General features: G+C 39.1%; 2 protein-coding genes and 1 non-coding gene across 4 annotated transcripts in view; 2 read left to right on the top strand and 1 right to left on the bottom strand.

Moving 5' to 3' along the window:
- The first annotated feature begins 127 nt into the window (after window positions 1–127).
- Window positions 128–2474, top strand: HSPE1 (heat shock protein family E (Hsp10) member 1). The gene is made up of 4 exons (XM_060622789.3): window positions 128–234; window positions 839–1003; window positions 2064–2153; window positions 2231–2474. The coding sequence occupies exons 1-4, from the start codon at window positions 232–234 to the stop codon at window positions 2279–2281; spliced, it is 309 nt and encodes a 102-aa protein (XP_060478772.2). The 5' UTR covers window positions 128–231; the 3' UTR covers window positions 2282–2474.
- Window positions 2475–12398: 9924 nt separating this feature from the next.
- Window positions 12399–12471, bottom strand: TRNAK-CUU (transfer RNA lysine (anticodon CUU)). The gene has a single exon. It is a non-coding gene; the product is annotated as a tRNA-Lys (tRNA).
- A 2404-nt stretch (window positions 12472–14875) lies between these two features.
- The window catches only part of MOB4 (MOB family member 4, phocein), a 28642-nt gene continuing 16828 nt past the window's right edge, over window positions 14876–26689 (top strand). Inside the window, exons 1-2 of one of the 2 annotated variants that reach the window (XM_078451040.2) lie at window positions 14876–15007; window positions 18680–18742. In XM_078451040.2, coding sequence (XP_078307166.1) covers window positions 14948–15007; window positions 18680–18742 — 123 coding nt within the window. In that variant the 5' untranslated portion in view covers window positions 14876–14947. Of the gene's footprint in view, window positions 15008–15478; window positions 15579–18679; window positions 18743–26689 lie in introns of those variants that run through there. The other variant, XM_078451041.2, reaches the window with a different exon arrangement.

Here is a 26689-nt window from a genome sequence, read left to right as displayed (position 1 = left end):
CCGCCTCCCCGTCTTCGCGTCAGTGGCCGGCGCACAACTCTCGGGACGAATCGCGCGGCGCGCTGGTGCAGCCACCCTCCCTTGCGGGGAGGAGCGGGGGGCGGGAGCAAGCGCGCCTGCGCGTTCGGCGGCCTTTTCCCACGTTCACGTGGCCCGGGGGTCGGACTGCGGGTCTCCTTGCGGCGGCGGCGGCAGCTCAAGAGCAGAGTAGGAACTGCGGTGGCCAGAGTCATGGTGAGTCTCGCGTGGGCTGGAGGACGAAGAGGCCTTCTCTGCCTATAGCGCTCGGGTACCCGGGTGCTTCTTTGCAGGCCTACTGGGAGGGGTAGGGGGTCACTCAGTGACCCGCGCCCGCAGTAACCCTGGAGAGGCGAGGCCCACTAACCCCTTTTATTTGCCGAGGGCTCTGCACGCGTGTACCCCGCATGCTTGTGGGCCTGGGGGCGGGAACCCGGACTCACGCGCGGCTGCGGACCCACTTCTGCGAGATCTTTGTGGGTGTGTAGTATCTTGAAAAGCGTGGCTCCAGGCAAAGGGGTTGACTTGAGTTCTGTGAAATTTTCCAGAACAATTGAGGTAGGAAAATATTTGACCTTGGGATAAACTAGGGTTACTCTTAAAGCTGTCTGCTGACCGGAGGAGCAGCAACGACCCCCTAACACACACGGAATGGAAATTAAACTCGGCAGGTAGAGCAAAACATTCAAATGATTTTCTTGAACGAATAATTGGAGTTTTGGCGTTAATTTTGAAAGCCACACGTGCTTTTTGATGTGTAACGCTTAGAACATAATCACATACTGCTTTTGTTTTAAACTTAATACTCCTTTTCTTACAGGCAGGACAAGCGTTTAGGAAGTTTCTTCCTCTCTTTGACCGAGTTTTAGTTGAAAGGAGTGCAGCCGAAACTGTAACCAAAGGAGGCATTATGCTTCCAGAAAAATCGCAAGGAAAAGTTTTGCAAGCAACAGTAGTAGCTGTTGGATCAGGCTCTAAAGGAAAGGTAAATGGGGCTAAAGTGCAACTAGTTTTGTATGGAGGAGAAAAAAGAAATTCTTGGTGGTTATTAAAGGTAGTCTCTTAAATAGCTTTTTGTTTTCTTCAAGATCGTTCCCTAATTCAGTCATGTCTGATATGCCGCTTTTAACGAAAATGATTATGTAAAATAAAGTTGCTTATTTTGTAGGATGGAAGAGTTCCAGAGTATTAAAATCAGTAGCCATTTGGTAGCTGAGTATAACCAGTGTTTTCTTTAAATTCTAAAATTTTGACTAAAACAAAAAATTCCTCAAGATGATCTGTGGGTTCTTTGACTAGTTGAGGGGAAATTTAAACCCTTGATCTAACCTCTAACGCTGTAATTGCCCTAATCTTTTTAACCATTTCTGGCCTTAGTTGGCATACTTTCGAAAAGAACTGGTTGGATCTAGCCTTAATAGTCATTCTCCAGTAACTGGTTAGACCTCAGACCTGAAAGTCAGCCAGAATACACAATAAATGCCTTTGGGGTCAAATACATTAATTGCATTCATTCCAGTTGCCTCTAAGAAAGCTCTAGGAACAGCTGTCCCAGAGTCAGGAATAGGAAGTCTCTGGGGAGTGGGCACTATGCTGCAGTCTCTTCTTAAATTTTTACTTTAATGAAAAGGATATTGAGTCACAAAAGAAGTGTATGTTCCAAATTCTGGAAACTCCTCTTGAATTTTTGTGTTGGAAGAAGTTCCAACATGACATCTGTATATCTGGTCTTAAAAACTGATTTATATAGTCTAGAAGTTAATATTTAATAGTTAAAAAATTAGCTTAAGTTAGCTTTCCAGTATAACTCGTTGAACTTTACACTGAAGGCAGGTTTTGGTTTAAGCTCCAGGTATGCATTATTTCAAAGTGTAATTCTACAGTGATATTTTTGAGTGAACTATGATTATAATGTAAATCATATCACTTGGCCACTAAGTCCTTTTTTAACACTTGATTTGAATGAGCACATTTGATTAATAAAAGTTAGGTGTAAGTTTTTGGTGATCTAGATGTCTACTAATAAATATCCTTATTTTCTTAAGGGTGGAGAGATCCAACCAGTCAGTGTGAAAGTTGGAGATAAAGTTCTTCTCCCAGAATATGGAGGCACCAAAGTAGTTCTAGATGACAAGGTGTGTAAATTTAATATTTCCTATAAGTTAAGTATTTGTTATTAGTTTTCTTAACTAATGGTTTTCTTTATTTGCAGGATTATTTCTTATTTAGAGATGGTGACATTCTCGGAAAGTATGTAGACTGAAATAAATCATTATTGAAATGGCATGAAGTGAAGCTGCCCATTCCAGTGAAGTTGTGAAATCTTTCATCATGTAAATAATTTTCATGTCTCTTTTATAATAAACTAATGGTATCCAAACTAATGATATCCAGTGTCTCTAAAATTTAGTTATAGTGTATTGATCTAAATATTACGAAATAAAAATGCATAAATGGTTAATCTTTATTTGGTGATTTAAGATTTTTTAGGGTTCTCCAGTATGTTTTTTTTTTCCCAAGTAACTTGCAGAGAATTCTGGGAAATATGCACTCTAGCTTTCACATTGAATTTAGATTACAGAAATTACGCTAATACAGGGGCACCTGCGTGACTCATTTGGTTAAGCATCCAACTTCAGCTCCAGTCGTCTCATGGTTCTTGAGTTCAAGCCCTGCATCTGGCTGTCTGCTGTCAGATCCCGATTGAGATCCCTTGTCCCCTTCTCTCAGCTCCTCCCCCGCTTGCACTCACTCTCAAAAATAATAAACAAAAAAAAATTATGCTGACACAAAACCATGGATTTACACTTATGTTTTAAAAAATAGCAATATTCAGGGGTGCCTGGGTGGCTAGGTCGGTTAAGCATCTGACTTTGGCTCAGGTCATAATCTCACAGTTGGTGAGTTCTATACAGAAGGCTCAGCCTGGAACCTGCTTCAGATTCTGTCTCCCTCTCTCTGCTCCTCCCCTGCTCGCACTGTCTCTCCCTCTCTTTCAAAAATAAGTGAACATTAAAAATTTTTTTAAGGTATCATTCTAATTTCATATATAACAAGCTTTTATTAAAGTATACTTTATCATTTATAGAATCTAGTGTTTAAATGTCTTGTTTCTGAAGTATTTAGAGAAACTTAGTGAACATTTCCAGTTTTTAAAACTTTGTACTATTACTTGCTTTGAAAAAAGTCCATGGCAAGGTTTTATGGCTACCATTGGTGGAGTGCCTTTTATGCATCAGGTGCTGTGTGATAGTGTTTATAGCCAAGGCCTCAGGAGCATTTTTCTGGGTACTGGCTACTGTTGTGGGTACTTGGTGTGTATCAGTTGGTGTAATCTTCCAACAATGCTGTGAGCTAGGTACTGTCCTGCATCTTGAGGAAGGTAAGGCGCACGCACACAGGTTAAGTAATAACCAAGCACGCTCCATAGGAAGTGGCAAAGCCAGGATTTGGACATAATCAGTCCATCTCCAGATGCTGCTGACCAGAACTTCACCTGTGGCTGTTTTTGTCAGATAACTAAGCACTTGATATACATTATTTAAATTCTGCTTGATAAACCACTGTGGTATCAGGGTTGGGTGGTACTTGAGTGCTAATTACTGGTATTTAGTATATAATTTGTTGAATTTAACAAATAGGAAACAGCTGAACAAATAGCTTGACCTTTTTTTTTTTTTTAGTAATAGCAGCTAGGGAAGGTTAAGATTGGAACCCAAACAGTCCTACCCCAAACTTGATTACCAACTCCTAAACTTTACCTCTCAGACCAGCTGTTCTTGGTGGTCAAATTTATTTTCTAGATCAGTCTGATTTTTTTTTTTTTTTTTTAATTTTGAGAGAGACAGAGACAATGCGAGTGGGTTAGGGGGCAGAGAGAGGGAGACACAGAAGTAGAAGCAGGCTCCAGGCTCTGAACTGTCAGCACAGAGCCCGAAGTGGGGATTGAACTCATGAGCTTTGAGATCATGACCTGAGCCAAAGCCGAACGCTCAACCGACTGAGCCACCCTGGCATCCCAGTGATCATGGTTTAAAGATATGCCCTATATTTGTCTTGTGGAATTGAAAGCTAACTGAAATTGTAAATGGCAGGGAATAATGGTGTCAACTTTTGGTCATGTCCTCATCGGGCAAGTATGTGAATATTTACATTAATGTAAGTGTCATTGGTACACTAAGGCTTAATTTTTGTCATACTAAGATAAAAATTATGATTAAAAGCTCTATTTACAGTATCGGAGCGGGTCATCAGTGTCCTACTGTGCCCTAGGCACAGCTAGATAATGTGCTTTGCTCTTAAAACCTTGTTGAGCACAGATGTCCTGGTTTTACCAATGACAAAACTGACTCAGAGGAGATGAGGAAACTTGTTCAAGGCTACCTGGCTGGTAAATAGTAGAGTTAGGAATCCAGTCCAGAGGCCATGGCTTTACCATTTCCCAATTCTGTTTTTTGAACACCCAAGCAAATGAGTTTTGAGATCCCAAGGCGATAATTTCCAAACCTTGGTTCATTCTTAGAATTACCTGGTGTATTTAAAATTTCAGGGCTCCATAGGGGCTCCTGGGTGGCTCAGTCAGTTGGTGTCTGACTTCGCCTCGGGTCATGATCTCACCGTCCTTGAGTTCAAAAGCCCCACATCGGGCTCTCTGCTGACAGAGCCTGGAGCCTGCTTCGGATTCTGTGTCTCCCTCTCTCTTTGCCCCTTCCCCCACTCGCACTCTCTCAAAAAAATATTTTTTAAAAAAATTTCAGGGCTCCGTTTATAACCTAATTTAGAAGGATGGGGGAATTTTTTTGTATCCTGGAAGTAGTCCCATAATGCTTCTCTAGCAGAATTGCTTTAAAAAAAATAATTTTAGGTTGTGAGATTATATTGGAAATTAATAGGGAAAAGGATTTTGGCATGAGAAATTTGGGGTGAAAATAATGGTGTTGAGGGTGGGGAACTGTGTTTCACAATAATATGTTGTCATTTACCCTTTGATCAACAAAAATAGTGAAGAAAGAATTAAAGTAGGTAAAATTCCAAGGGGAATTTTTGTGATAATGCTATTCTTGAGCATTTGCCAGGCACTGTTCTAGGCATTTAACATAATCTGGTTTAACTGCATGTAATCCTAGCAGCCCTGTGAGGCAGATACTCCTCTCCTCATAGGTGAAAGAATAACTTGCTCAGGTTGACACCATTTTTTAAAAAAAATTTTAATGTTTATTTATTTTAGAGAGAAAGACAGTGTGAGCAGGGGAGGGGCAGAGTGAGAGGGAGACACAGAATCTGAAGCAGGCTCCGGGCTCTGAGCTGTCAGCACAGAGCCCAATGCAGGACTTGAACTCATGAACCGTTAGATCATGACCTGAGCTGAAGTCAGCCACTTAACCAGCTGAGCCACCCAGGCGCCCCAGGTGACACCAATTTTAAGTCATAGCTTGGGATTGAACTCAGATTTGTTTGACTTAAAAGCATGGCTTAAACTATTCTCCACAAAAAATTTGGAAAATTGATAACAAAATTCCCAGGGAGCTATTGTGTTGTATGAGCATTACCAATAAGATTGTTTTCCCTCCTATTAGGTAGAAAACGTATGTTTTACAAAGATTTTTATTTAAAAAGTTGGGATTATAAGATTTCATTTCTATTTTATTGTTCTATTTATGTAAGAACACAACATGAGATTTACCTTAACAGATTTTTAACTTACAATACAGTATTTTTAATTATAGGCATAGGGTTGTACAGCACATCTCTAGGACTTTTTCATCTTGCTTATCTGGATCATTATGTCTTGATTAGCAGTTCCCCATTTCCCTCCTCTCCCTAGTTCTTGGAAACCACCATTCTACTCTGCTTCTATGAGTGACTATTTTAGATAAGTCATAAATGGAATCATGTAGTATTTGTCGTGTGTTTGAATATTTCACTTATAATGTCCTCAAGGTTTAGTCATGTCACATTGCAGTATTTCCTTGTTTAAAGCTGAATAGTATCCCATTGTATCTATATGCCATATTTATCCATTCTTCTAGTGGATGAACATTTAGGTTGTTTCCACATCTTAGCTCTTGTGAATCGTGCTGCAATTATGGAAGTGCTACCATCTCTTAGAGATTCTGATTTCAATTCTTTTGGACAAATACACAGAAGTGGGATTGCTAGATAGGACTACAGTATTTGTTTTTAAAGACTTTTTTTTTTTTTTTTTTTTTAAGTAATCTCTATACCCAACACGGGGCTCCAACTCACAACTCCAAGATCAACAGTCACATGTTCCTTGGGGTGCCTGGGTGGCTCAGTCGGTTAAGCATCCAACTTAAACTCAGGTCATAATCTCATGGTTCGTGAGTTCAAGCCCCACATCGTGCTCTGTGCTGACAGCTCAGAGCCTGGAGCCTGTTTCAGATTCTGTGTCTCCCTCTCTCTGCCCCTTCCCCACTTGCTCTCTCTCTCTCTCAAAAATAAACATTAAAAAAAGGGGAAAAAAGAGTCACATGTTCTACTGACTGAGCCAGCCAGGTGCCCCTCTATTTTTTTTAAAGCTTATTTATTTCTTTTGAAGGGTAGGGGTACCAGCAGGGGAGGGACAGAGGAAGAGGGAGAGAGAATCCCAAGCAAGCTTCATGCTGTCAGCACAGAGGCCAACATGGGGCTCGATCTCACAAACCATGAGACCATGACCTGAGCTAAGATCAAGAGTTGGATGCTTAGCCGACTGACCCACCCAGGACCCACCTCTGCAACTTTTTTTTTTAAGCTTATTCATTTTGAGAGAGAATTCCAAGCATGCTCTGCACTGTCTGTGCAGAGCCCAGTTGAACTCATGAATTGTGAGATCATGACCTAAGCCCAAATTGAGAGTCGGCTTAACAGACTGAGACACCCAGGCATCCCTCTATTGTTAATTTTTTGAGGAACTTCTATACTGTTTTGCATAATGGCTGCACCATTTTGCATTACTACCAACCAACATGGATCATAAGGTTTTATATATTGGAGGTACTAACTTGTTATATTTGTCCTAATTTGATGTGCAGGTTTTTGTAGCTACTCAAATCTCATTCTTGTAGTTTTTTCTTTTGAACATTTAATTAATCCATAATTTATTTACTGTAGGGTCTATGTATCTGACTTTTATTTTGTAAGTAATGTTTGGCTTGTCTCAGCTTTATTATTTGTTTTTACCCACCACCACTCCCCACCTTGAAGTTTGAGGTAACATCTTTATTATACATTAAATCTTTAAGTCTATTCCTGGGTTTTATAGGATTGTCCCATTGATTTCTCTATTCTACCACATTGTATTCAATATAAATATAAACAAACTTTTGTATTCAAGTTTGATATTTGATAAGACGAGTCTTCTCTGTACTCTTTCAACAATGCACAAACTGGTTATGAATACTTTTAACCTTCTTGATAAGGACTGCCAGATTGCTCTCCAGAGTGATACCAAATCATGTCTCTTCCAGCAAGTTAATTGCTGTTTTCACTGCACCCACAACAAAATAGAGTTTTGAACTTCTGATTAAAAAAGATTTTTTTTTTTTAATGTTTATCTTTGAGAGAGAGCAAGCGAGTGGGGGAGGTGCAGAGAGAGAGGGAGACACAGAATTGGAAGCAAGCTCCAGGCTCTGAGCTGTCAGCACAGAGCCCTTTGCGGGGCTCAAACTCATGAACCCTAAGATCATGACCTGAGCTGAAGTCAGTCGCTTAACCAACTGAGCCACCCAGGTGCCCCATTTAAAAAAAAAAAATTTTGTTTTTAATGTTTTGATTTATTTATGTGGAGAGTGTTTACATGGTTTCTTTTGCCATTAAGCAACTTTAAAGAGAAAGCCTAATCAAATCTAAGCTCTGATCCTGTGTTGCTTACATACTAGTTATGTGACATGTGACAAATCACATAGCTCCTCTTAGTTTAAGAATTAATTGTAAAAGGAGGGCACCAGACATCCCTTAACATTTTGAGTCAGGCCTCTTACTTTTTTTTTCTTACATTATTTAAAAGTAGATAACATTCATGTAGTTAAAAATTCAAAAGGATATGCACTGAAAAGATACACAGTGAAAAATATCCTTCCCTTCCCTGTCCCCCAGCCACACAGTTCCATCCTTAGAGGTACCTAGTGTTACGATTTACATTTTGAGGGATATTTTATGTATACACTGTGTGTGTGTGTGTGTGTGTGTGTGTGTGTGTATGCATGCAAGGACATGCATACATACATGTCATGTATGTGAAATATCTTTTTTTTTTCCCAAGAAATAACATTCCATATATACCATTTGGCACCTTTTTTGTATTAACAAATTGGAATTAATCTATAAAGTACATAAGGAGCTTCTTAAAATTCTCATTATAGCCATATAGTGTTCTATTATATGGATGAGCCATAATTTAAGCATTCTCCACTGATGAATATTTATTTATTGTTTATTTTTGTGAGAGAAGGGACATAATCCCAAGCTCTGTGCTGTCATCACAGAGCCTGACACAGGGTTCGAACCCATGAATCAAGAGATCATGACCTGAGCTGAAATCAAGAGTCAGGTGCTTAATTGACTGAACCACCCAGGTGCCCCTCCACTGATGGGTATTTAAATTCTAGTCTTATGCTATTAGAAACACTTCTGCACTGAATAAAATTTTTGCATATATTATTTTGCACATGTGAACAAGTATATTTTTAAGACAAATTCCTAGACATGTAATTGCTATGTCAAAGGGTATGTGGATTTTGATCATATATGTGTATACACACGCATGTCTCCAAGTTGCCCTTCATAGAAGTTCTATCAATTAACAGCCTAACAGCAATGTATGAGACTGATTTCTTCCCACTCTCAATAATACAGGATGTTATAAAGGTTTTATTTTGCCATTCTTAAAATTTTACTTTTATCATTATGAATGAGGATGAGCATCTTGTGTTTGACAGCCATCTTTATTTTCTTTACTATTAACTGACAGTGCCTACTGACTGTTAATATCTTCTGCCCATCATTCTAATGGATGACTGGTCTTTTATGGTTTGTGTGATATGTTTATTTATTAGTGAAATTGGTTCTTTATAATTTTGGCTTTGATTTTGTTATTGTTTTTTGAACTTGCAGGAAGTCATTTTGGTATTGCTGAATTCATGGCTTCTGGGTATTATGTCAAACTGAAAAGTCTTCTCCAATACTTACATGTTCTTCCATAGGTGCTTTTATAGTTTTTGTTTTAATTTCAATGTTAGCTTAATCTGGAGATTTTCCTATTATAAAACGTAATTTACAGATTAAGCCTAGTTCTTTAAGACATGTTAAAATTTATCCCAAGTCTTGCAAAATGGTCTTTCCGTATCATTTAGCCTAGAGACTTGATTTGGAAAAAGCATCAATGGGTTACTTATCTGACTTGAGTGTCAGTTCAAAAAGGCCAGTTTGTTCCTTTTAAGTTGTTCATTTTGTTGAACAAGTTCCAGGCACTACTGGAGATACAGGAATGAATACAATTCAGGAGGGAGAAATAAACAACTAAATTAATAGCATAATTTCATTTTATTTTTTATTTTTTTTCTTAAGTTTATTTATTTTGAGAGACAGAGAACACCTACGCACGTGTGCACAAACAGGGAAGGGGCAGAGAGAGAGAGAGAGGGAGAGAATCCCAAGAAGGCTTCATGCTGTCAGCACAGAGCCGCATGCAGGGCTCAAACCCATGAGATCATGGCCTCAGCTGAAAAAAAAGAGTTGGATGCTTAACCAACTGAGCCACCCAGGCATTCCTATTTATTTATTTTTGAAGTAAACTCGGGGCACCTGGGTGGCTCAGTAGGTTGAGCGTCCAACTTCAGCTTAGTTCATGATCTCATGGTTTGTGGGTTCGGGCCCTGTATTGGAATCTGCCCTGACAACTTGGAGCCTGGAGCCTGCTTCAGGTTCTATGTCTCCCTCTCTCTCAAAAGGAAATAAACATTAAGAAATAATAAATAAATAAAGTAAACTCTACCCTTAACGTGGGGCTTAAATTCACAACTCTGAGATCCAGAGTCACATACTCTACCAACTGAGCCAGCCAGGTGCCCCTGCAAATATTAGAGATTAGTGTCATTGAGAAAATAAAGATAGGAAGTGCTGCTAAATTCATGAAAGACATTAGGTGACCTATTGAAAAGAGGAAAGGATAATAGTCTGTTGTGACTGGTCTCTTCTGATCATATTTTCTCTTCCTCAAAGTTTAGGAATTACTGTATTAATTACCTATTGCTGCATAACAAATCATCCCAAATTTACTGGCTTAATACAACAATAAACATCTCACATAGTATTCATAGGTCAGAAATTTGGGAGCATCTTATTTGGGTGGTCCTAGTTGGTGGGGGGTATCTCTGCCATCATCCAAAGACTTGTCTGGGCCTCGAGGCTATTCTTCCAAGATGGTTGGTTCACTCTAGCAAGTTGATGCCTGATTTTGGTGGGAACCTCAGTTCTGCACCAGGACCCTTCATAAGGCTACTTAACTGCTTCACACATGGCAGCTTTCTCACACTGGGCAGGTGAGTTAAGAGAGCAAAGCAGAAGCCACAATGTCTTTTATGAACTAACATCAGAAGTCACACATCATTTTCACAGTATCTTATTATACAGGCCAGCCCAGTTTAGTATGAAAGAGATCCACACAAAAATGTACATACCAGGGAGGCACCTGGCTGGCTCCATTGGGAGAGCATGTAACTCTTGATCTCAGGGTCATGAGTTAAGAGTTACACATTGGATATAGAGATTACTAAAAAAATAAACAACAAAAAGTGTACAGGGGTGCCCGGGTGGCTCAGTTGGTTAAGTGTCCCACTCCTAATTTCAGCTCAGGTCATGATCTCACAGTTCACGGGTTCGAGCCCCACATTGGGGTCTGGGCTGACATTGCGGAGCCTGCTTGGGATTCTCTCTCTCCCTCTCTCACCCCCTCTCCCACTTGCACTGGCTCTGTCTCTCAAAATAAATAAAGTTTGGGGTGCCTGGGAGGCTCAGTTGGTTAAGCAACAGACTTGATTTTGTTCAGGTCATGATCTCATGGTCGTGGGATCGAGCCCCACATCAGGCTCCACACTGAGAGTGGAGCCAGCTTGCGATTCTCTCCCTCTCTCTGTCCTTCCCCACTTGTGAGCTGTCTCTTTCAAAATAAATCAACAAACTTGAAAAAATAAAAATAAAGTTTACCTACTAAAAGCGTACATAAGGGATTTAATAATCATTGGGGGGCTATCTTGGCAGCTGGCTACCACAATCGCCAATTTGATCAAATATCCTAGAATTCTAGAGAGAAAAGTGAAGTGCCATAGGAGTTTGATATCTTATTCATCTGTAGTCAAAGTGTCTAAGTTTGAACTGTTTTTAATACATTGAAAAATTTATAGAGGTGCCTGGGTGGCTCAGTCGGTTAAGCATCCAACTTCGGCTCAGGTCATGATCTCACAGTTTGTGAGTTCAAGCCCTGCAGTGGGCTCTGTGCCGACAGCTCAGAGCCTGGAGCCTGCTTCCGATTCTGTATATCCCTCTCTCTGCCCTTCCTCTGCTCGCACTCTGTCTCTCTCTTTCCAAAAATAAACATAAAAAAAGAAAGAAAAATGTATAAGACCATATGTAGGCACTAATTTGTTCAACTATGAACATATAACCCCATGTTTCTCTGCTGCTTCATCTTTGCTTGGCCTGGAATGAAATCTGCATGCTTTAATATCCATGCTTTAGGGTACATTTTGACTACTTCATGCATCATTCAGTGTGTCAGCTTTGCTCTTAGGCTGGCTTCCTTCAAGTCAACGTGGTAGGTGCAGTCCTAAACTTGGCAATATTCATGGGAAGAAAAAAGGGACCATCTCAACCATCTCTTTTGGTATCTCCTCAAGAAGAAACCTTTCCCCAAAGTCCTCCATCAGATATCCTTTTATATCTCTTAAGGCTAAAATTGAGTCAGATGCTTACCCTTTAACTAAACATTGGCTTAGGCCAATAGGGACTTAAACGTCAGCTAGAGGTGGGTTTACCTTTCTCTAGTCATATGGGAAGAGATGGATACTGAGCAAGATCAAACTATGTTTTGCAAAGAACATGTGTGAAGAAGAATGGACAGCAAGCAACAGACTTCAGACATTTTGCTTTGTAGTAATCTACATATCACCTTTCCCCATTCATTTTTAAGCTCTTTGAGGAAAGTAGCTTATACATCTTATTCATGTTTCTCAGCATTTGCTCAAGAGAATTTCATACAGGTTAGATATTTTTGAAATTGCTCATGATACTTTGGATTTCTAAAATATTTTCTTTTAAAACTTTAATAAAAGTCAAGGAATATTTACTATTTTTTTTAAGATTGTATTTTTAAGTCATCTCTACACCCAACGTGGGGTTTGAACTCACAACCTTGAGATCAAGGGTCACATGCTCTACCAACTGAGCCAGCCAGGTGCTCCATGAATATTTACTTTTATACTTGCTTTCATCATCTATGAGGTAGAGAGAAAGAACTGCTGTGTACTATTTTCAGTACAAATAAGGAAATGTCTCTCTTAGGGAAGAAACAGTTTGGGTGCCACTTACCCTAGATTCTTATTTGACAGTTCAAAGTCTTATAGTCAACAGGCAAGAGAATCTCGATTTCCTGAATCCCAGCCCCATCTTTTCCATTTTATCTTAAAAAAGATTGTTCCTGGGGCACCTGGTTGGTTCAGTTGGTTAAGCATCTGACTTTAGCTCAGGTCATGATCTCCCGGTTCATTAGTTCGAGCCCCAAGTCAGGCTCTGTATAGACTGCTCAGAGCCTGGAGTCTGCTTCAGATTCTGTGTCTCCCTCTCTCTCTGCCCCTCCCCTGCTCACACTGTCTCTCTCTCAAAAATAAATAAATGTTAAAAAAAAATTAAAAAACAAAAGACTATTCCTCCTTTAACTGAAATATTCAAGTAACCCAGTATTACATGTTATTGCTATTACTGATCATGCTCTCTTTTCTTCTTCTTCCCTCCCTTCCCCCACCCACCAAAATAACACTGTTTAGATATGTGGTTTTGTTTGGAGGTCATAATCTGCAGAGTGATGAAGAAATAAATGTGAAGGTTATGAGCTAGAAACATTTCAAACCTAAAGAACAAGGTTCTTCCTGTAAACAAGGCCAGAGTCGACATCATAATGCAACTTTACTGGATTTTTCAGAGATGAATGCCTATTCTGTTCCTGAATTTAATTCTACTTATTCACTTTTTCTCTTGTTTTTTTCAGATGAGCTGAAACAATATAACAAATCTGGACTTAAGAGAACATTACGATGAGCCCCTTCAATTGTAGGTAACTGTTATTTACAATTCAGGGACATAACCACACAATCTGGGAAATTTTAACTTTAATCCTTGGAGTAAGTGAGGTAGAGTTGTTTAAAGATTTATAGTCCTACCTAGCACTCTGCTCTCCCCAGATCCACCCCATGTCTTTATTTGGGAGGCAACAATTTGGGTGCCACTTGTCCAAGATTCTCACTGTATTTAGTAAGAGAACTGGTGATTGCACGTCTTTCTCCACTGCTACACTCTAAGCAATTCATGGTTAAAGATTGGGCCTTTTCATACTTGTACCTCAGTGCTGAACACATCGTGGGGCTTAATAAATATTTGTTGAATGAATAAATCTTTTGATATCCTAGGAAGTAGTGATGGAATTACGTTCCTTGTTCTGGAAAAGTTATCAGTCTATGCATCTTTCAAAATGAATGAATCTTAAAGACAAACCAACTTCCTGCTCTCAGGCCCCTTTGAGCCAAGTTCAAGTCACTGCTAATTACTCAGCTTTGCTCCTACTCAACTTAACCAACCTCTCTTACACTCTTCCATTTTTGGAGGCTGTGACATAGTTCTCCTCTCAGCATTCCTGATACACTTTTAAGTGTATTTGATGGGATATCTGATGTTTTATTCTCTTGAAAATCACCCTAGCATATGCAGTTTTCACCCTTTGAGCTGGCTTTCTATCTGGTATCCTATGGCCCCCCTCAACCCAGATCAAAGATTTAACGTTTCTAAACAGGAAACAAAAGTTTGCCAAAACTGCCATGATTTCATAACGTAAGAGAACACTTAAAACTTGCAACAAAGGAAATTTAGAATCCTGTAAAGATGTACAACTCCCACCATCTGTCAAGGGACATCATTTCCTCCTCCTGCTTCTGACTTGCAAAAACTACGAGTTAATTTTGTGTACCAGATGTCCATTTTCAGATAATTAGTGTCTCAGTCTTTTATCTACACAAATTTGTCATTGAAAAGGTCCTTGGCTTTGAAGTCAGAGGATGGCGGAAATACCATTTGACAATCTAAGCCCTAGTCTTATTTCAGATTGGGTCGGTTTCATGCGGGGGTCTGTGGAATTTTCCGACTGCTGGCCTGTTTTTCCACTTTGCTTGTCTATGAGGATTTCGGGACACAATTATGCTTCTCTGGGTATCTGCTAGGACAAAGGTTTACTGAAACGGTCACCGTTGTGCAAGCTCTATCCGTTGAGTGTAACTAACCTAAACCCAGGGAGATGCAGCAATGTGTTACGCTCTTGCTCACTCCGAAGCAGGCTTCGGTGGGGGCCTGCGGACTTTCCCAAAGCCAGTCCTCGTCCTCGCTGCCATGTTTGTCCCTTCCTCCACGCCGCGACTGGTGAGTCGTCGGCTGTTCCTTCTCTCGTGTCCCTCCCTCCGCCAGCTGTTCCTTTCCGGTACTCTTTTCCGTCCTCCCGCCCTGCTCCGCGCGGGCCACGGCTGATCCTTCAGTTGCCGCCCCTCCCTGGCGCCCGGACCTAGAGCTCCGCTCCACCCCGTCCCGCCCCCCGACTATCCCCGCCCGCCCCGGCGCAGGCAGCCTTCCCTTACATCCGGGTACCGACTCCAGCCGCCTAGACTTTGGCACTATGGTCATGGCGGAGGGGACGGCAGTGCTGAGGCGGAACAGGCCGGGCACCAAGGCGCAGGTACCATCTCTGCACCTTTTCTGCGTGGGGACTCTCGGTGGCGAGCCGCGCCGCACCTGGAAGCTGGCCGCCCCCGAAAGAAGATTGGGCCGGGGCGGTAAGCTGGCGGGCAGGGGGCACCCGTGCCCGGCCTGCTCTTCCGGAGCCGCAACCCCTGGGTCTGGCTGAGGCGGCGGCCGCTCGCGAGGCCTGCGGAGCCCTGACTTGAGGGTGGGCCAGAGGGGCTGGGTGCGAGCCTCGGGCGGTGACCGCCGGGACCCCGGTGTGCGAGCCCGTCGGCAGCGACTACTTGTTCTCGTCTCTCCCCTGAATTCTGACTATCGTCCGAGGGGCGCGGCCGGCCAGGTGGAGACCCTGGGGTTTTGGGAGGGTCGGTGCCGCCACGGCGGGAGGGGGTGTAAACAGCCAACCTTGTTCTGGCTTCCGGTTCCTACCTGGCTTGTGACGTGCCTGCCCGGCTTCTGCCTGCCAGCTTGTCTAGCCGGATCCTGGTGGCGATTATCCTCCTGCGGTTTGCCTTTGACCATTTCTCGCTGCAGCTTTTCTCTGGCCCAACAAGTTTCATCATCAGGTTGCTCTTGTTAGATGTCATTCCTTGTTATTACTTGTGAGGCATAGTTTGGGAATAAACTGGTAATAGTTTTATCAACTTTTAGTAGGCAGTACCTGGGGTGAGTTTGTGTTCATTTAGGTATTGGTTCTGGGGAATTTTCAAAAGGCGGATGCCTCACATTCTAAGAAAATATTCACATAGACATTTAGATTTGATGTGCTTAATCCACCAGCTGTTGAACAGGTGCTCTAAAATCAGAAGAGATGTGTTAAAATGTAATTTTAAAGAAAAAGTGAAATAAGTGGGGAAAACAAACTGGAAAAAAACATGGAGCTCTGACCATATGCCAGAGAAAATATTTTAATATACTGCACAGAATTTTGGAAAAGAAGTCCTTTCAAAGTATCTTTTATATCCAGACACTTACCAGATCCATGTTTCAGACAGGGAAACTGAAGCCCAGAGAATTGACTGCATTTGCTCAAGGTTACATAGTCTCTGGCTCATTGGTGACCTTGTTTATTCATCAAGTTGCTTTTAGTACTGAATTTTGGAGAGTTTAGTTTAAAAGTCTTACTATAGAGTCACATTTAGCTGTCAGTTACTTTTGGCAGTTTTGTGGACATATCACTGGGAATTTACATATTGTATATGGTTTCTTTAATTATTTTTTTAGTGTTTATTTTTGAGAGAGAGAGTGAGCGAGCGCATAAAAGAGGGGAGGGGGAGAGGAGCAGAGAGAGGGAGACACAGAATCCAGTGGGCTCCAGGCTGTCAGCTGTCAGCACAGAGCCTGACTTGGGGTTCAAACTCATGAACTGTGAGATCATGACCTGAGCTGAAGCCAGATGCTTAACCGACCGAGCCACCCAGCACCCCAATATTATATATGGTTGCTTTTTACTTTTTCCAGACTTTCTTTATAAATGCTCTTTGTCTCAGAAACTTTTACCTCATATTCTGTAGGAACACTGTTTCTGATTCTTCTCTTAAGTGATCAGCTTTTATATTTTTATATTGAGGTGGACTCGTGTTCTCATATTCTGAGAAGCGCCATCCATTTTTATTTACTCAGTTCTTAATTTTGAAAGGTTAGAAAGAATATATTTTAAGTTAATATTGTAACATCTTTCCTATGTTATGAGTAAGTAACATACAAGAATTCTCCTTTGCTTTTTTCCCCACATTGTCATAGATCAAGGTTGTTAAATAAAATATCACAGAAAAGGTAAGGATTAAAAAAAGAAGACTGCTTAAGCAGCATTCTTTCCTATTTCTTATCTGTCACATTGATTTCCTTCAGTGGAATAGATCTATTCTAAATTATTTATTTAGAACTATAATAGAGTAGGTGAGGTGTCTTTCTACTTATTTTTTTCCTAGTTTTTTTTTTTTTTAATTGGTTAGATTGGGATATAGGCACATAGTTGGTTTTCAGTAAATGTTTATTTCATGAAATGCATGAGAATGTTCATTAAGCCAATTTTTGGTTCCTTTTGTAAGTGTTTAACAGTGTTTGACAGTTATGATGAGACAAAACATTTGGTTACCAGCTAACACTTTTATATCTTTTCTGTATATTCCTATATGTGTGTTTTAATATTTTTAAAACAAAATATTTTACAAACTACCTTAATTTTTTTAAAGGGAAGAATAGTCAAAGCATATTGATGGAAAACATTTTCAGTATAAATTGCATAGAAAGAATTTTAAAAAACTACATGCTATCTAGGAAAAAAACACCGTGGAACAATTTCTAGAAAGTTATTTTTATTTCTTGATCTACCTATTAAATAACATGAGAGCATATTAAATAACATTAAATAATATGAGAGAAAGAGCAAGTGAACTCAAGCAGAGGAGGGGCAGAGAGAGAGACAGAGGAAGAGAGAGAATCCCAAGCAGGTTCCGAGCTGTGAGCGCAGAGCTCAGCAAAGGGCTCAATTTCAGGAACCATGGGGTCATGACCTGGCCCCAAATCAAGAGTGGAATGCATAATTGACTGAGCTACCCAGGTGCCCCTCCTGACATATTAAAGTAAGTTAGTTCATTTTCATTCATATAGGGCAACTATAAAAAAATGTGAAAAGTTTAAGACACTTAAGGTATACCTATCATCTACTCTCGTAACTAAGACGTTACTAATATAGATAAATCCCTCTTTATCACACTCTTCTGTCTTCTACTCACTTCTTCCAACCAAATGATAGTGATTATCATTGCTTTGCTGCATACTTTTACTATGTATGCATTGTCTCCAGAAGTATGCTTTGCACTTTCTTAAATTTTTATTCATGTGGTATCGTACACTGAATTTGTCATTTGCTCCAGCTTTTGCTTAAAGTGTTTGGAGACTTACCCATGTTGATTGATACAGGGTTATAGATCACTGGTTCACTACTCCTGTTTCCCTCAGTTTTACCCCAGAGACATTTATCAAGCAACTACTATATGTTGTGCTGCCTGCTAAGGATACATAGGTAGACTTTGCTGAAAAAGATCAGTCAGATGGGAAGATTCTTAAATACTTAGGGGAATGTCTGTGAACTGGACTATTTATAGAGAATTTCAGAACTGGTATAAGGTGATCCACAAAAGTACCAATTGCCCTTAATGAAGACTGGTTGACTACTTTTTAGCAGAACTCATATTTTGATTTAGAAATTTAAAACACTGTTTGGAATTGGAATAATAATTTATAATGTCTAAAATAGTACTTGTGGACAATAACTACTACTAGCACCACCACCACTGCCACCACCATCACAAACTATTCTCTTTAGGTAAAAACTGAATCAGTGCTTGGAGATTTTTTTTCAACTTAACTTTTTGAGAGATATTTAACCACCATAAACAAAAAAGTGATAGATTTATCTCCTCAGGTAATCCATGAAAAGTTTAGGGATTTATGGTTGAAAATTTTAACTTGTAGTTCAGTTAAATAAAATCTTGGTGTTCATTTTAAAGTTCCTTTGACTTACTCACTGATAATCATGTTGTTTATAGTATGAGAGCTTTCTTCTCCAGTATGACTTTATTAAGAATTAAAGTTAATGAAAATAATGTTGCCTCTTTGTAACTTTGTATGTGCTTTAACCATGAATTTTTTTTTTTTATAGGATTTCTATAATTGGCCTGATGAATCCTTTGATGAAATGGACAGTACACTAGCTGTTCAGCAGGTAATAACAATAGTTTTTTGCAACTCCAGTAACCTGAGCATTTTGCCTCCCTTGGAGTAGTTAAATATTCCTATGTCTTTTAGCATAAGTCAGAATCCATGGAAATAATAGGATGCCTATTTAAAACTTTTATCAGTCTTTCATTTTGTTTTAAGATGGCATAGTAAGCTATACTGAAGCTTAAGTACATTTTAATATCTATTAATATGTGCCAAATTAGGGTACCAAATTTTACTTTAGAGTGAATTTAATTCAAAGTTAATTGAATGCTAAATTAGAATAACATGATTAAGTAGGAAGAAAGAGCATACGTGGTTACTGAAACTTGAGAACATGTATCTAAACTTACATTTTTAAAAATTATTTTGAAGTTTATTTTGAGAGAGAATGTAAGTGCAAGTAGGAGAGGGGCAGAGAGGTGGGGGGGGGGGAGAGAGAGAGAGAGAGAGAGAGAGAGAGAGAGAGAACGAGAACCCCAAGCAGGCTTGATGCTGTCAGTGCAGAGCCCTACTGTGAGATCACGACCTGAGCCAAAATCACAAGTTGGATGCCTAACAGACTGAGCCACCCAGGCGCCCCTAAATTTACATTTAAATTTTAGTTGCCATTAGCTCTTAATGTTTGTGCTCTCTAATACATTTGAGGGCTAAGATGCCTCCTTTTAGGTTATTGCCACTATTAAGTAGTTCACTAAGGCAGTGATTATCAAGGAGATGGACTTCTGTAACTTGTGTGGGTTGAAAAGCCCCTCAGGGGATTCTTAAACGTTCTTATTGAGAATCACCCTACATTGGGTTTTAAAAAAATGTAATAGTTCTTCCAAAATGAGTAAAATCTAGAATCTAGGAAAGAAATACTTGCTATAGCCAATTATTAAAAGTTGCATTAAGAGGTTAACAAAAAGATGAGTAAAATTGGACTAGGAATTGGTTAACTAACTAGTTGGACTAGTAAGTTGGATTTGGCATTGGTTAACTAACATTTTTTCTTAAGTTTATTTATTTATTTTGGGAGAGAGCACGTGTGCCAGCAAGGGAGGGGCAGAGAGGGGGGGTAGAGAGAGAATCCCAAGCAGGCTCCACACTGTCAGCACAGAGCCTGATGTAAAAGCTCAAATTCACAACTCAAAGTGAAATCGTGACCTGAGCCGAAGTCAAGAGTCAAGTATAAGTGAAGAGTCAGATACTTAACCAACCGAGCCACTCAGGGGCCCTGGTTAACTAACATATTTAAAGGAAAAATATGTAATAAAGAGAGGCTTGGCTTTATCTTGATAGTGAGATAATAGAAGTAGAAGCTGTTTGGACTTATTGTGTTATTTGAAGATTCTGGGAAATCAAACAGGAATACAGTTGAATTCTTTGAGCATAAAAACCAATTCATGATATTAACAGAAATACTAAAAACCTTTCGAATGGACTCAGTATAATATTTAGCACAGGAAATGGAAGAGTATTCATGAATGAATGGCTTTATTTGTTCATTGCCTGTAAAGAATGTATTGTTCAATCAGCAGATATTTATTGGGCAATGAGACAGGCCTTGTGGAAGACACAGAAATATAAACCTAGAGTTCTATGCCTGGAAATTGGGAAAAATTACAGGAAAAGTGTGTGGATATTTCTCCCTTAAAAAAATTTTTTTAAGTTTATTATTTATTTTTGAGAGACAGAAAGAGTGAGCCAGGGAGGGGTAAGAGAGTGAGAGAGAGAATCCCAAGCAGGCTCTGCACTGTCAGCATGGAACCCAGTGTGGGGCTTGAACTGTGAGATCATGACCTGAGCCATCTCCCTTTAAAAGTAGAGGTTGTGTGCTGCTACTTTGTTGAATTTATTAGTTGGAACTTTTTGTGTGTGCGTGTAATCTTTAGGTACATATTGAGAACATGTCATCTGTAAACAGTTTGACTTCTTCCTTTCTAATCTGGTTGCCTTTTCTTTTTCTTACCTAATTGCTCTGGCCAAAACTGCTGATACTCCTTTGAATAGAAGTGGCAAAAGTAGGCATCTTGTTCTTGATCTTAAGAGGAAAGCTTTCAGTCTTTCACATTGAGTATGAGGTGCACTGTGGGTTTTTCATACGTGACCTTGATTATGTTGAGTTATTATGTTACTGGTTTCCTTCTGTTTGTAGTTTGTTGACTGTTTTTGACCTAAAAAGGTGTTGAATTTTGTCAAATATACCAATTCAGATGAACATGTGATTTTTCCCCCTTCATTTTGTTAATGAGGCATATATATCAGTTTTTGTATCTTGAACCATCCTTGCATTCTAGAAATAAATCCCCCTTGATAATGATCTATAATTCTCTTAATTTGCTGTTGAATTTGGCCTGCCAGGATTTTTTGTGTCAGTATTCATGAGGGATATTGGTTTCTAGTTTTCCTCACGTGTCTTTGTTTGACTTTGGTGTCAGGCAATGCTGACATCATAGAATGAGTTAGGAAGTATTCCCTCCTCTTTGATTTTTTTAGAAGAGTTTTAAGAGGATTGGTGTTCTTTATTTATTTTTTTTTTGTTATTATTTTTTAATCTATCTTTATTTTTAGAGAGAAGGAGAGAGTGCAAGCAGGGGAGGGGCAGGGAGAGAGGGGGACAGAGGATCCGAAGCAGGCTCTGCTGACAGCAGAGAGCCCGATGTGAGCCTCAAACTCATGAACCATGAGATCATGACCTGAGCAGAAGTTGGATACTTAACTGACTGAGCCATCCAGGCATCCCAGGATTGGTATTCTTGAAATGTTTGGTAAAATTCACCACTGAAGCCATTGGGTCTTTTCTTTGGTTGCACAACATTGTGAATGTAATTAATGCCACTGAACTGTACACTTAAAAATGGTTTAAATGGCTATCCTCATTGAATGGTCTTGGCACACTTGTCAAAAATTATGTGACTATATATGTAAGGATTATTTCTTTGGGCTCATTCAGTTCCATTGGTCTGTATGTCTATCCTTATACCAATACTACATTGTTTTGATTACTATAGCTTTGTAGTAAGTTTTGAAATTGGGGAGTGTTGAGTTCAACATGCTTCCCAACTGAGCCTGCCAGACACCCTGTTTTTTTTTATTAATACTGAACCACCTTTCATTCCTTGCAGCTTCCTCTTGATTGATGTTTGTATGGTATATCTTTTTCCATTCTTTTACTTTTAATCTACCTATATTTGAAGTAAGTTTCTTGTAGACGGTGTATAGTTGGGTTATCTTTTCTTGTTTTTTGTTTTTTTTTTTTTGTGTGTGTGTGAGTGTGTGTCTTTTAATGGGTGTATTTAGGCCATTTAATATTAATTTAGTCACTGGTAGATATGTTTACATTTAGGTCTACCATCTAGGTTGTTTCCTCTGGGTTTTTTGTTGTTGTTCGTTTCCTCTTTTCTGCCTTTTTACAGATTGAACATTTTTAGTGTTCTATTTTAATTCTAATTTTGTCTGTCTCTTTATGTAATATATTTTTTTAAGTTTATTTATTTTGAGAGAGAGGGAGAGAGAGAATCCCAGGCAGGCTCCATGCTCAGCACAGAGTCTGCGGCAGGGCTTGGTCCCTTGACCACAAGATCACGAGTCAGACACCCAACCAACTGAGCCACCCAGGTGCCTCTGTATAATATATTTGAAATATATAATGTAGAAACTATCATCTTATGGATCCCATTATCCCTTTATGCTTTTCCTGTCAATATTACATTTATATACATTGGAAACCCCATTAGTCAATGTTATATTTTTGCTGTCATCTGCCAAAACATATTTCAAAGAACTCAGGAGGAGAATGGCCTATTATAATTATACCCAGATATTTATAATTTCTGTTTTTCTTGATTCTAACTTTTCTTCTGGTGTTATATTTTCCCCCTTCTGTCTAAAGAACTTCCTTTAGCAGTTCTTTTAGAGTGATCTGCTGGCTAGAAATTATCTTTTGTTTTCTTTCATCTGAAAATGTCTTTATCTTCATTCCTGAAGGGTATTTTTGTTAGATATAGAATTCTGGGTTGATAGTTCTTTCCTTCAGCACTTTGAACATGTTGTGTCCGTTCCTTCTGTCTGTGGTTTCTGATGAGAAAGTGGCAGTTTTTAAAATATTTTGTAGGTCATGTGTCTTTTTTCACTGGCTTATCTTTAGTTTTTGGCAGCTTCATTATGTGTCTAAGCATGGATTTCTTTGAGGTTTTTATTTGTTGTTCACTCTGCTTTTCTCTATTGTGGTAAATATATTTACCATTTTGCCATCTTTAAGTGTACTTTTTTAAAAAATTTATTTATTTTATTTATATTTTTGCCCCCAGCATGGGGCTCGAATTCATGACCCTGAGATCTACCGATTGAGCCAGCTTAAGTGTATAGCTTACACTATAAAGGGGCCCTTTAAGTGTGTAGCTCTGTGGCATTAAATATATCCACATTATTGTGAATCATTATAGCCTCTGTCTGCAGAAATTTTTTATCTTTAACAGCTGAAACTCTGTGTCCATTAAACAATAACAACTTTCCACTGCTCCCTTCCCCCAGTTCACTCATCTTCTTGAATTGAGATTTTCACATATTCTTTGTATACCGAGTAATTTTGGATTGTATTCTGGACATTTTGAATATTATGTTGAGACTTTGGTCTTATTTAATCCCACGGAGAATGTTATTTTTGTTTTAGCAGGTATCTGACCTCGTTAGATACAGGTTGCCAGTTCCAGTGTTTGTTCAGATTTCAAATCTTTGTACTCTTCCTTGAATCTGTTCTGTGTGTACCAATCTGTGGTCAGCCTGGGTGGAGGTATATCTGTTAGTTCATTTCTCAAAGTCTGTCATATGCTAATTATGATCAGATCAATGTATGTGGGCATGCACAGACTAGGATTGAGCCCAGGAGTTCATAAGGGGTCACATTTCTGAATTTTGCTCTCTTTAATATCTCTCTGATACATTCTGGTTCCCTGGGGCCCACCTTTTTGATCTTCCAACCAGAAACCACTTACTAGAATTGTGCTGCAGTTGTGGGAAGACAAAGAGAGAAAAAGAAATAGAGTTTGATCCACCACCAAATGGAGAGATCAATTTCTCTTCCTGAGAATTTTGTCTCTTGAATTTTTCTGTTGCCAGCTGCTTTTGCTGCCATTGTGGAATTGTCTTAGGCATAGGCTATGAAAGTGGAGAAAAAGCAGAGGGCAAAAAGCCAACAGCTTTCTTTCATTCTTTTTGAGCTTTTAGGAGTACCATTTTCCACTCCTTGAGCCAGAACTATGTAGTTTCTCCTGGATCTTTTAGCACCAACAGAGCTCATTTTTTGGGTTGCATCCTATATTGAGTTTAGGCCAGGGGATACCAGAGGGGAAAAGAAGCATCACAACTTCACTGCGAGTTCAGTGATACTTTGAATCTGGTGTTCTTTCCAGCTCTTCTTTTTGATATTTGTTCTTCAAAGATCTCAAATTGCTATACCATGCATTCTGTCCAGATTTTATAATTGTGTACGGTGGGAGAGAAAGGTTGATGTGTGTTTACTCCATCTTACCTAGAACTGGAAGCAATAAAATGCTTTTGAATGGTATTTTACTGTTCCCAAATGATTTCTAAAAACTGCTTTAGGAAAAATCTTCTGTAAAACACCATACTAGATCATTGTAATTCTTAATAATTACAGCCCACAGGAATAAATCACTGGAAGGATATGTTTGTGCCTTTTTCATAACAGAAGGAAGAATTTTATGCCCCCCCCTTTTTTTTTTTTAAACTTAGTCCAGAAGTATGGTACAGTATATTCCTGTACTGAGGAGACTTGAAAGGCCTGGGAAGTAAGTATATACTGAGAGCATCTGAAATGCTAGTGAGCTTGATCAGGTGACAGTATGAAGTAGAAGTGGTAATACCTTTAGAAGCTACCTGAAAAAATTCTTTTCAAGAAATGGTGGTAAGTTAGGATTTTAAAGTTCTTGGAAGCATAAAGAACACTCTTGTGAGGTTGTTTTCTGGATTTTTCTTTGGTAGAATTTCTTAAAGAGTACAGAGCTAGTTTCTTAAATAATAGTTGTATGATTTACTCAGCTTCAAAATCTCTCTCTTAGCGTTAAAATTCAGCAACAAAAGTTTTGTGTAGTTATGGTACTACTTTTCCATTTAACTGAATTACTAAATAACATAAAGATAATGTTGAAAATGTACTTAAGAATATTACAGCTTTTCATGATAGGGCCAATTCTTGCCTTTTTTCCCCATTTCATATTTGTGTATCTTGTGATGCACTTGAAAAAATTAATCCAAATTTAGATTTATACCACATTATGTGTGACAGGGACAGGATAGAGAAACATTACAGTTGTAAATCTTTAGTTTTCAGAGGTTTTGAGAATGATAAAAATAATTTTTCAGAATGAACAGAAATTGCTAATAGTACTAATAACTCAGAAACAATATAAAAATTTCTGTAAGGTAAACATTATATTTAGGGAGCATTAGAACATTTCTTTTTCTTTTTTTTTTTAATTTAATTAATTAATTTTTTGGTTTTAAATCTTTTTTTTTTAAATTTATTGTCAAATTGGTTTCCATATAATACCTAGTGCTCATCCCAACAAGTGCCCTCCTCCCTGCCCATCACCCACTTTTCCCTCTCCCCCACTCCCCATCTACTCTTGGTTTGTTCTCAGTCCTTAAGAGTTTCTTATGGTTTGCCTCCCTCCCTCTCTGTAACTTTTTTTTTCCCCCTTCCCCTCCCCCATGGTCTTCTGTTAACGTTTCTCAAGATCCACATATGAGTGAAAACATATGGTATCTGTCTTTCTCTGCCTGGCTTATTTCACTTAGCATAATATCCTCCAGTTCCATCCACGTTGCTGCAAATGGCCAGGTTTCATTCTTACTCATTGCCAAGTAGTATTCCATTGTATATAAAAACCACATCTTCTTTATCCATTTATCAGTTGATGGACATTTAGGCTCTTTCCATAATTTGGCTATTGTTGAAAGTGCTGTTGTAAACATTGGGGTACATGTGCCCCTATACATCAGCATTCCTGTATCCCTTGGGTAAATTCCTAGCAGTGCTATTGCTGGGTCATAGGGGAGATCTATTTTTAATTTTTTGAGGAAGCTCCACACTGTTTTCAAGAGCAGCTATACCAGTTTGCATTCCCACCAGCAGTGTAAGAGGGTTCCCGTTTCTTCACATCCTCGCCAACATCTATGGTCTCCTGATTTGTTCATTTTAGCCACTCTGACTGGTGTGAGGTGATATCTCATTGTAGTTTTGATTTGTATTTCCCTGATGATGAGTGACATTGAGCATTTTTTCATGTGTCAGTTGGCCATCTGGATGTCTTCCTTGGAAAAGTGTCTATTCATGTCTTCTGCCCATTTCTTCACTGGATTATTTGTTTTTCGGGTGTGGAGTTTGGTGAGTTCTTTATAGATTTTGGATACTAGCCCTTTATCTGATATGTCATTTGCAAATATCTTTCCCATTCTGACAGTTGCCTTTTAGTTTTGTTGATTGTTTTCCTTTGCAGTGCAGAAGCTTTTGATCTTGATGAGGTCCCAATAGTTCATTTTTGCTTTTAATTCCCTTGCCTTTGGAGGTGTGTCAAATAAGAAATTGCTGTGGCTGAGGTCAAAGAGGTTTTTTCCTGCTTTCTCCTCTAGGGTTTTGATAGTTTCCTGTCTCACATTCAGGTCCTTTATCCATTTTGAGTTTATTTTTGTGAATGGTGTAAGAAAGTGGTCTAATTTCATCCCTCTGCATGTTGCTGTCCAGTTCTCCCAGCACCATTTGTTAAAGAGACTGTCTTTTTTTCCACTGGATACTCTTTCCTGCTTTGTCAAAGATTAGTTGGCCATACTTTTGGGGTCCAATTCTGGGGTCTATATTCCATTGGTTTATGTGTCTGTTTTTGTGCCAATACCATACTGTCTTGATGATTACAGCTTTGTAGTAGAGACTAAAATCTGGGATTGTGAT

Source organism: Panthera onca, chromosome C1 (assembly GCF_046562875.1).
Source record: "Panthera onca isolate mPanOnc1 chromosome C1, mPanOnc1 haplotype 2, whole genome shotgun sequence".
Taxonomy (NCBI): Eukaryota; Metazoa; Chordata; class Mammalia; order Carnivora; family Felidae; genus Panthera; species Panthera onca.
The sequence above is the reverse complement of the archived record's forward strand: the minus strand, read 5'-3'. Positions and strand labels throughout refer to the sequence as shown.

What these genes read in the sequence shown, in the direction of transcription:
- HSPE1 (XM_060622789.3), top strand. An exon ending in GATCAGGCTCTAAAGGAAAG is followed by an intron (nt 1,004 to 2,063) that starts GTAAATGGGGCT and finishes TATTTTCTTAAG; the next exon opens with GGTGGAGAGATCCAACCAGT. An exon ending in AAGTAGTTCTAGATGACAAG is followed by an intron (nt 2,154 to 2,230) that starts GTGTGTAAATTT and finishes CTTTATTTGCAG; the next exon opens with GATTATTTCTTATTTAGAGA.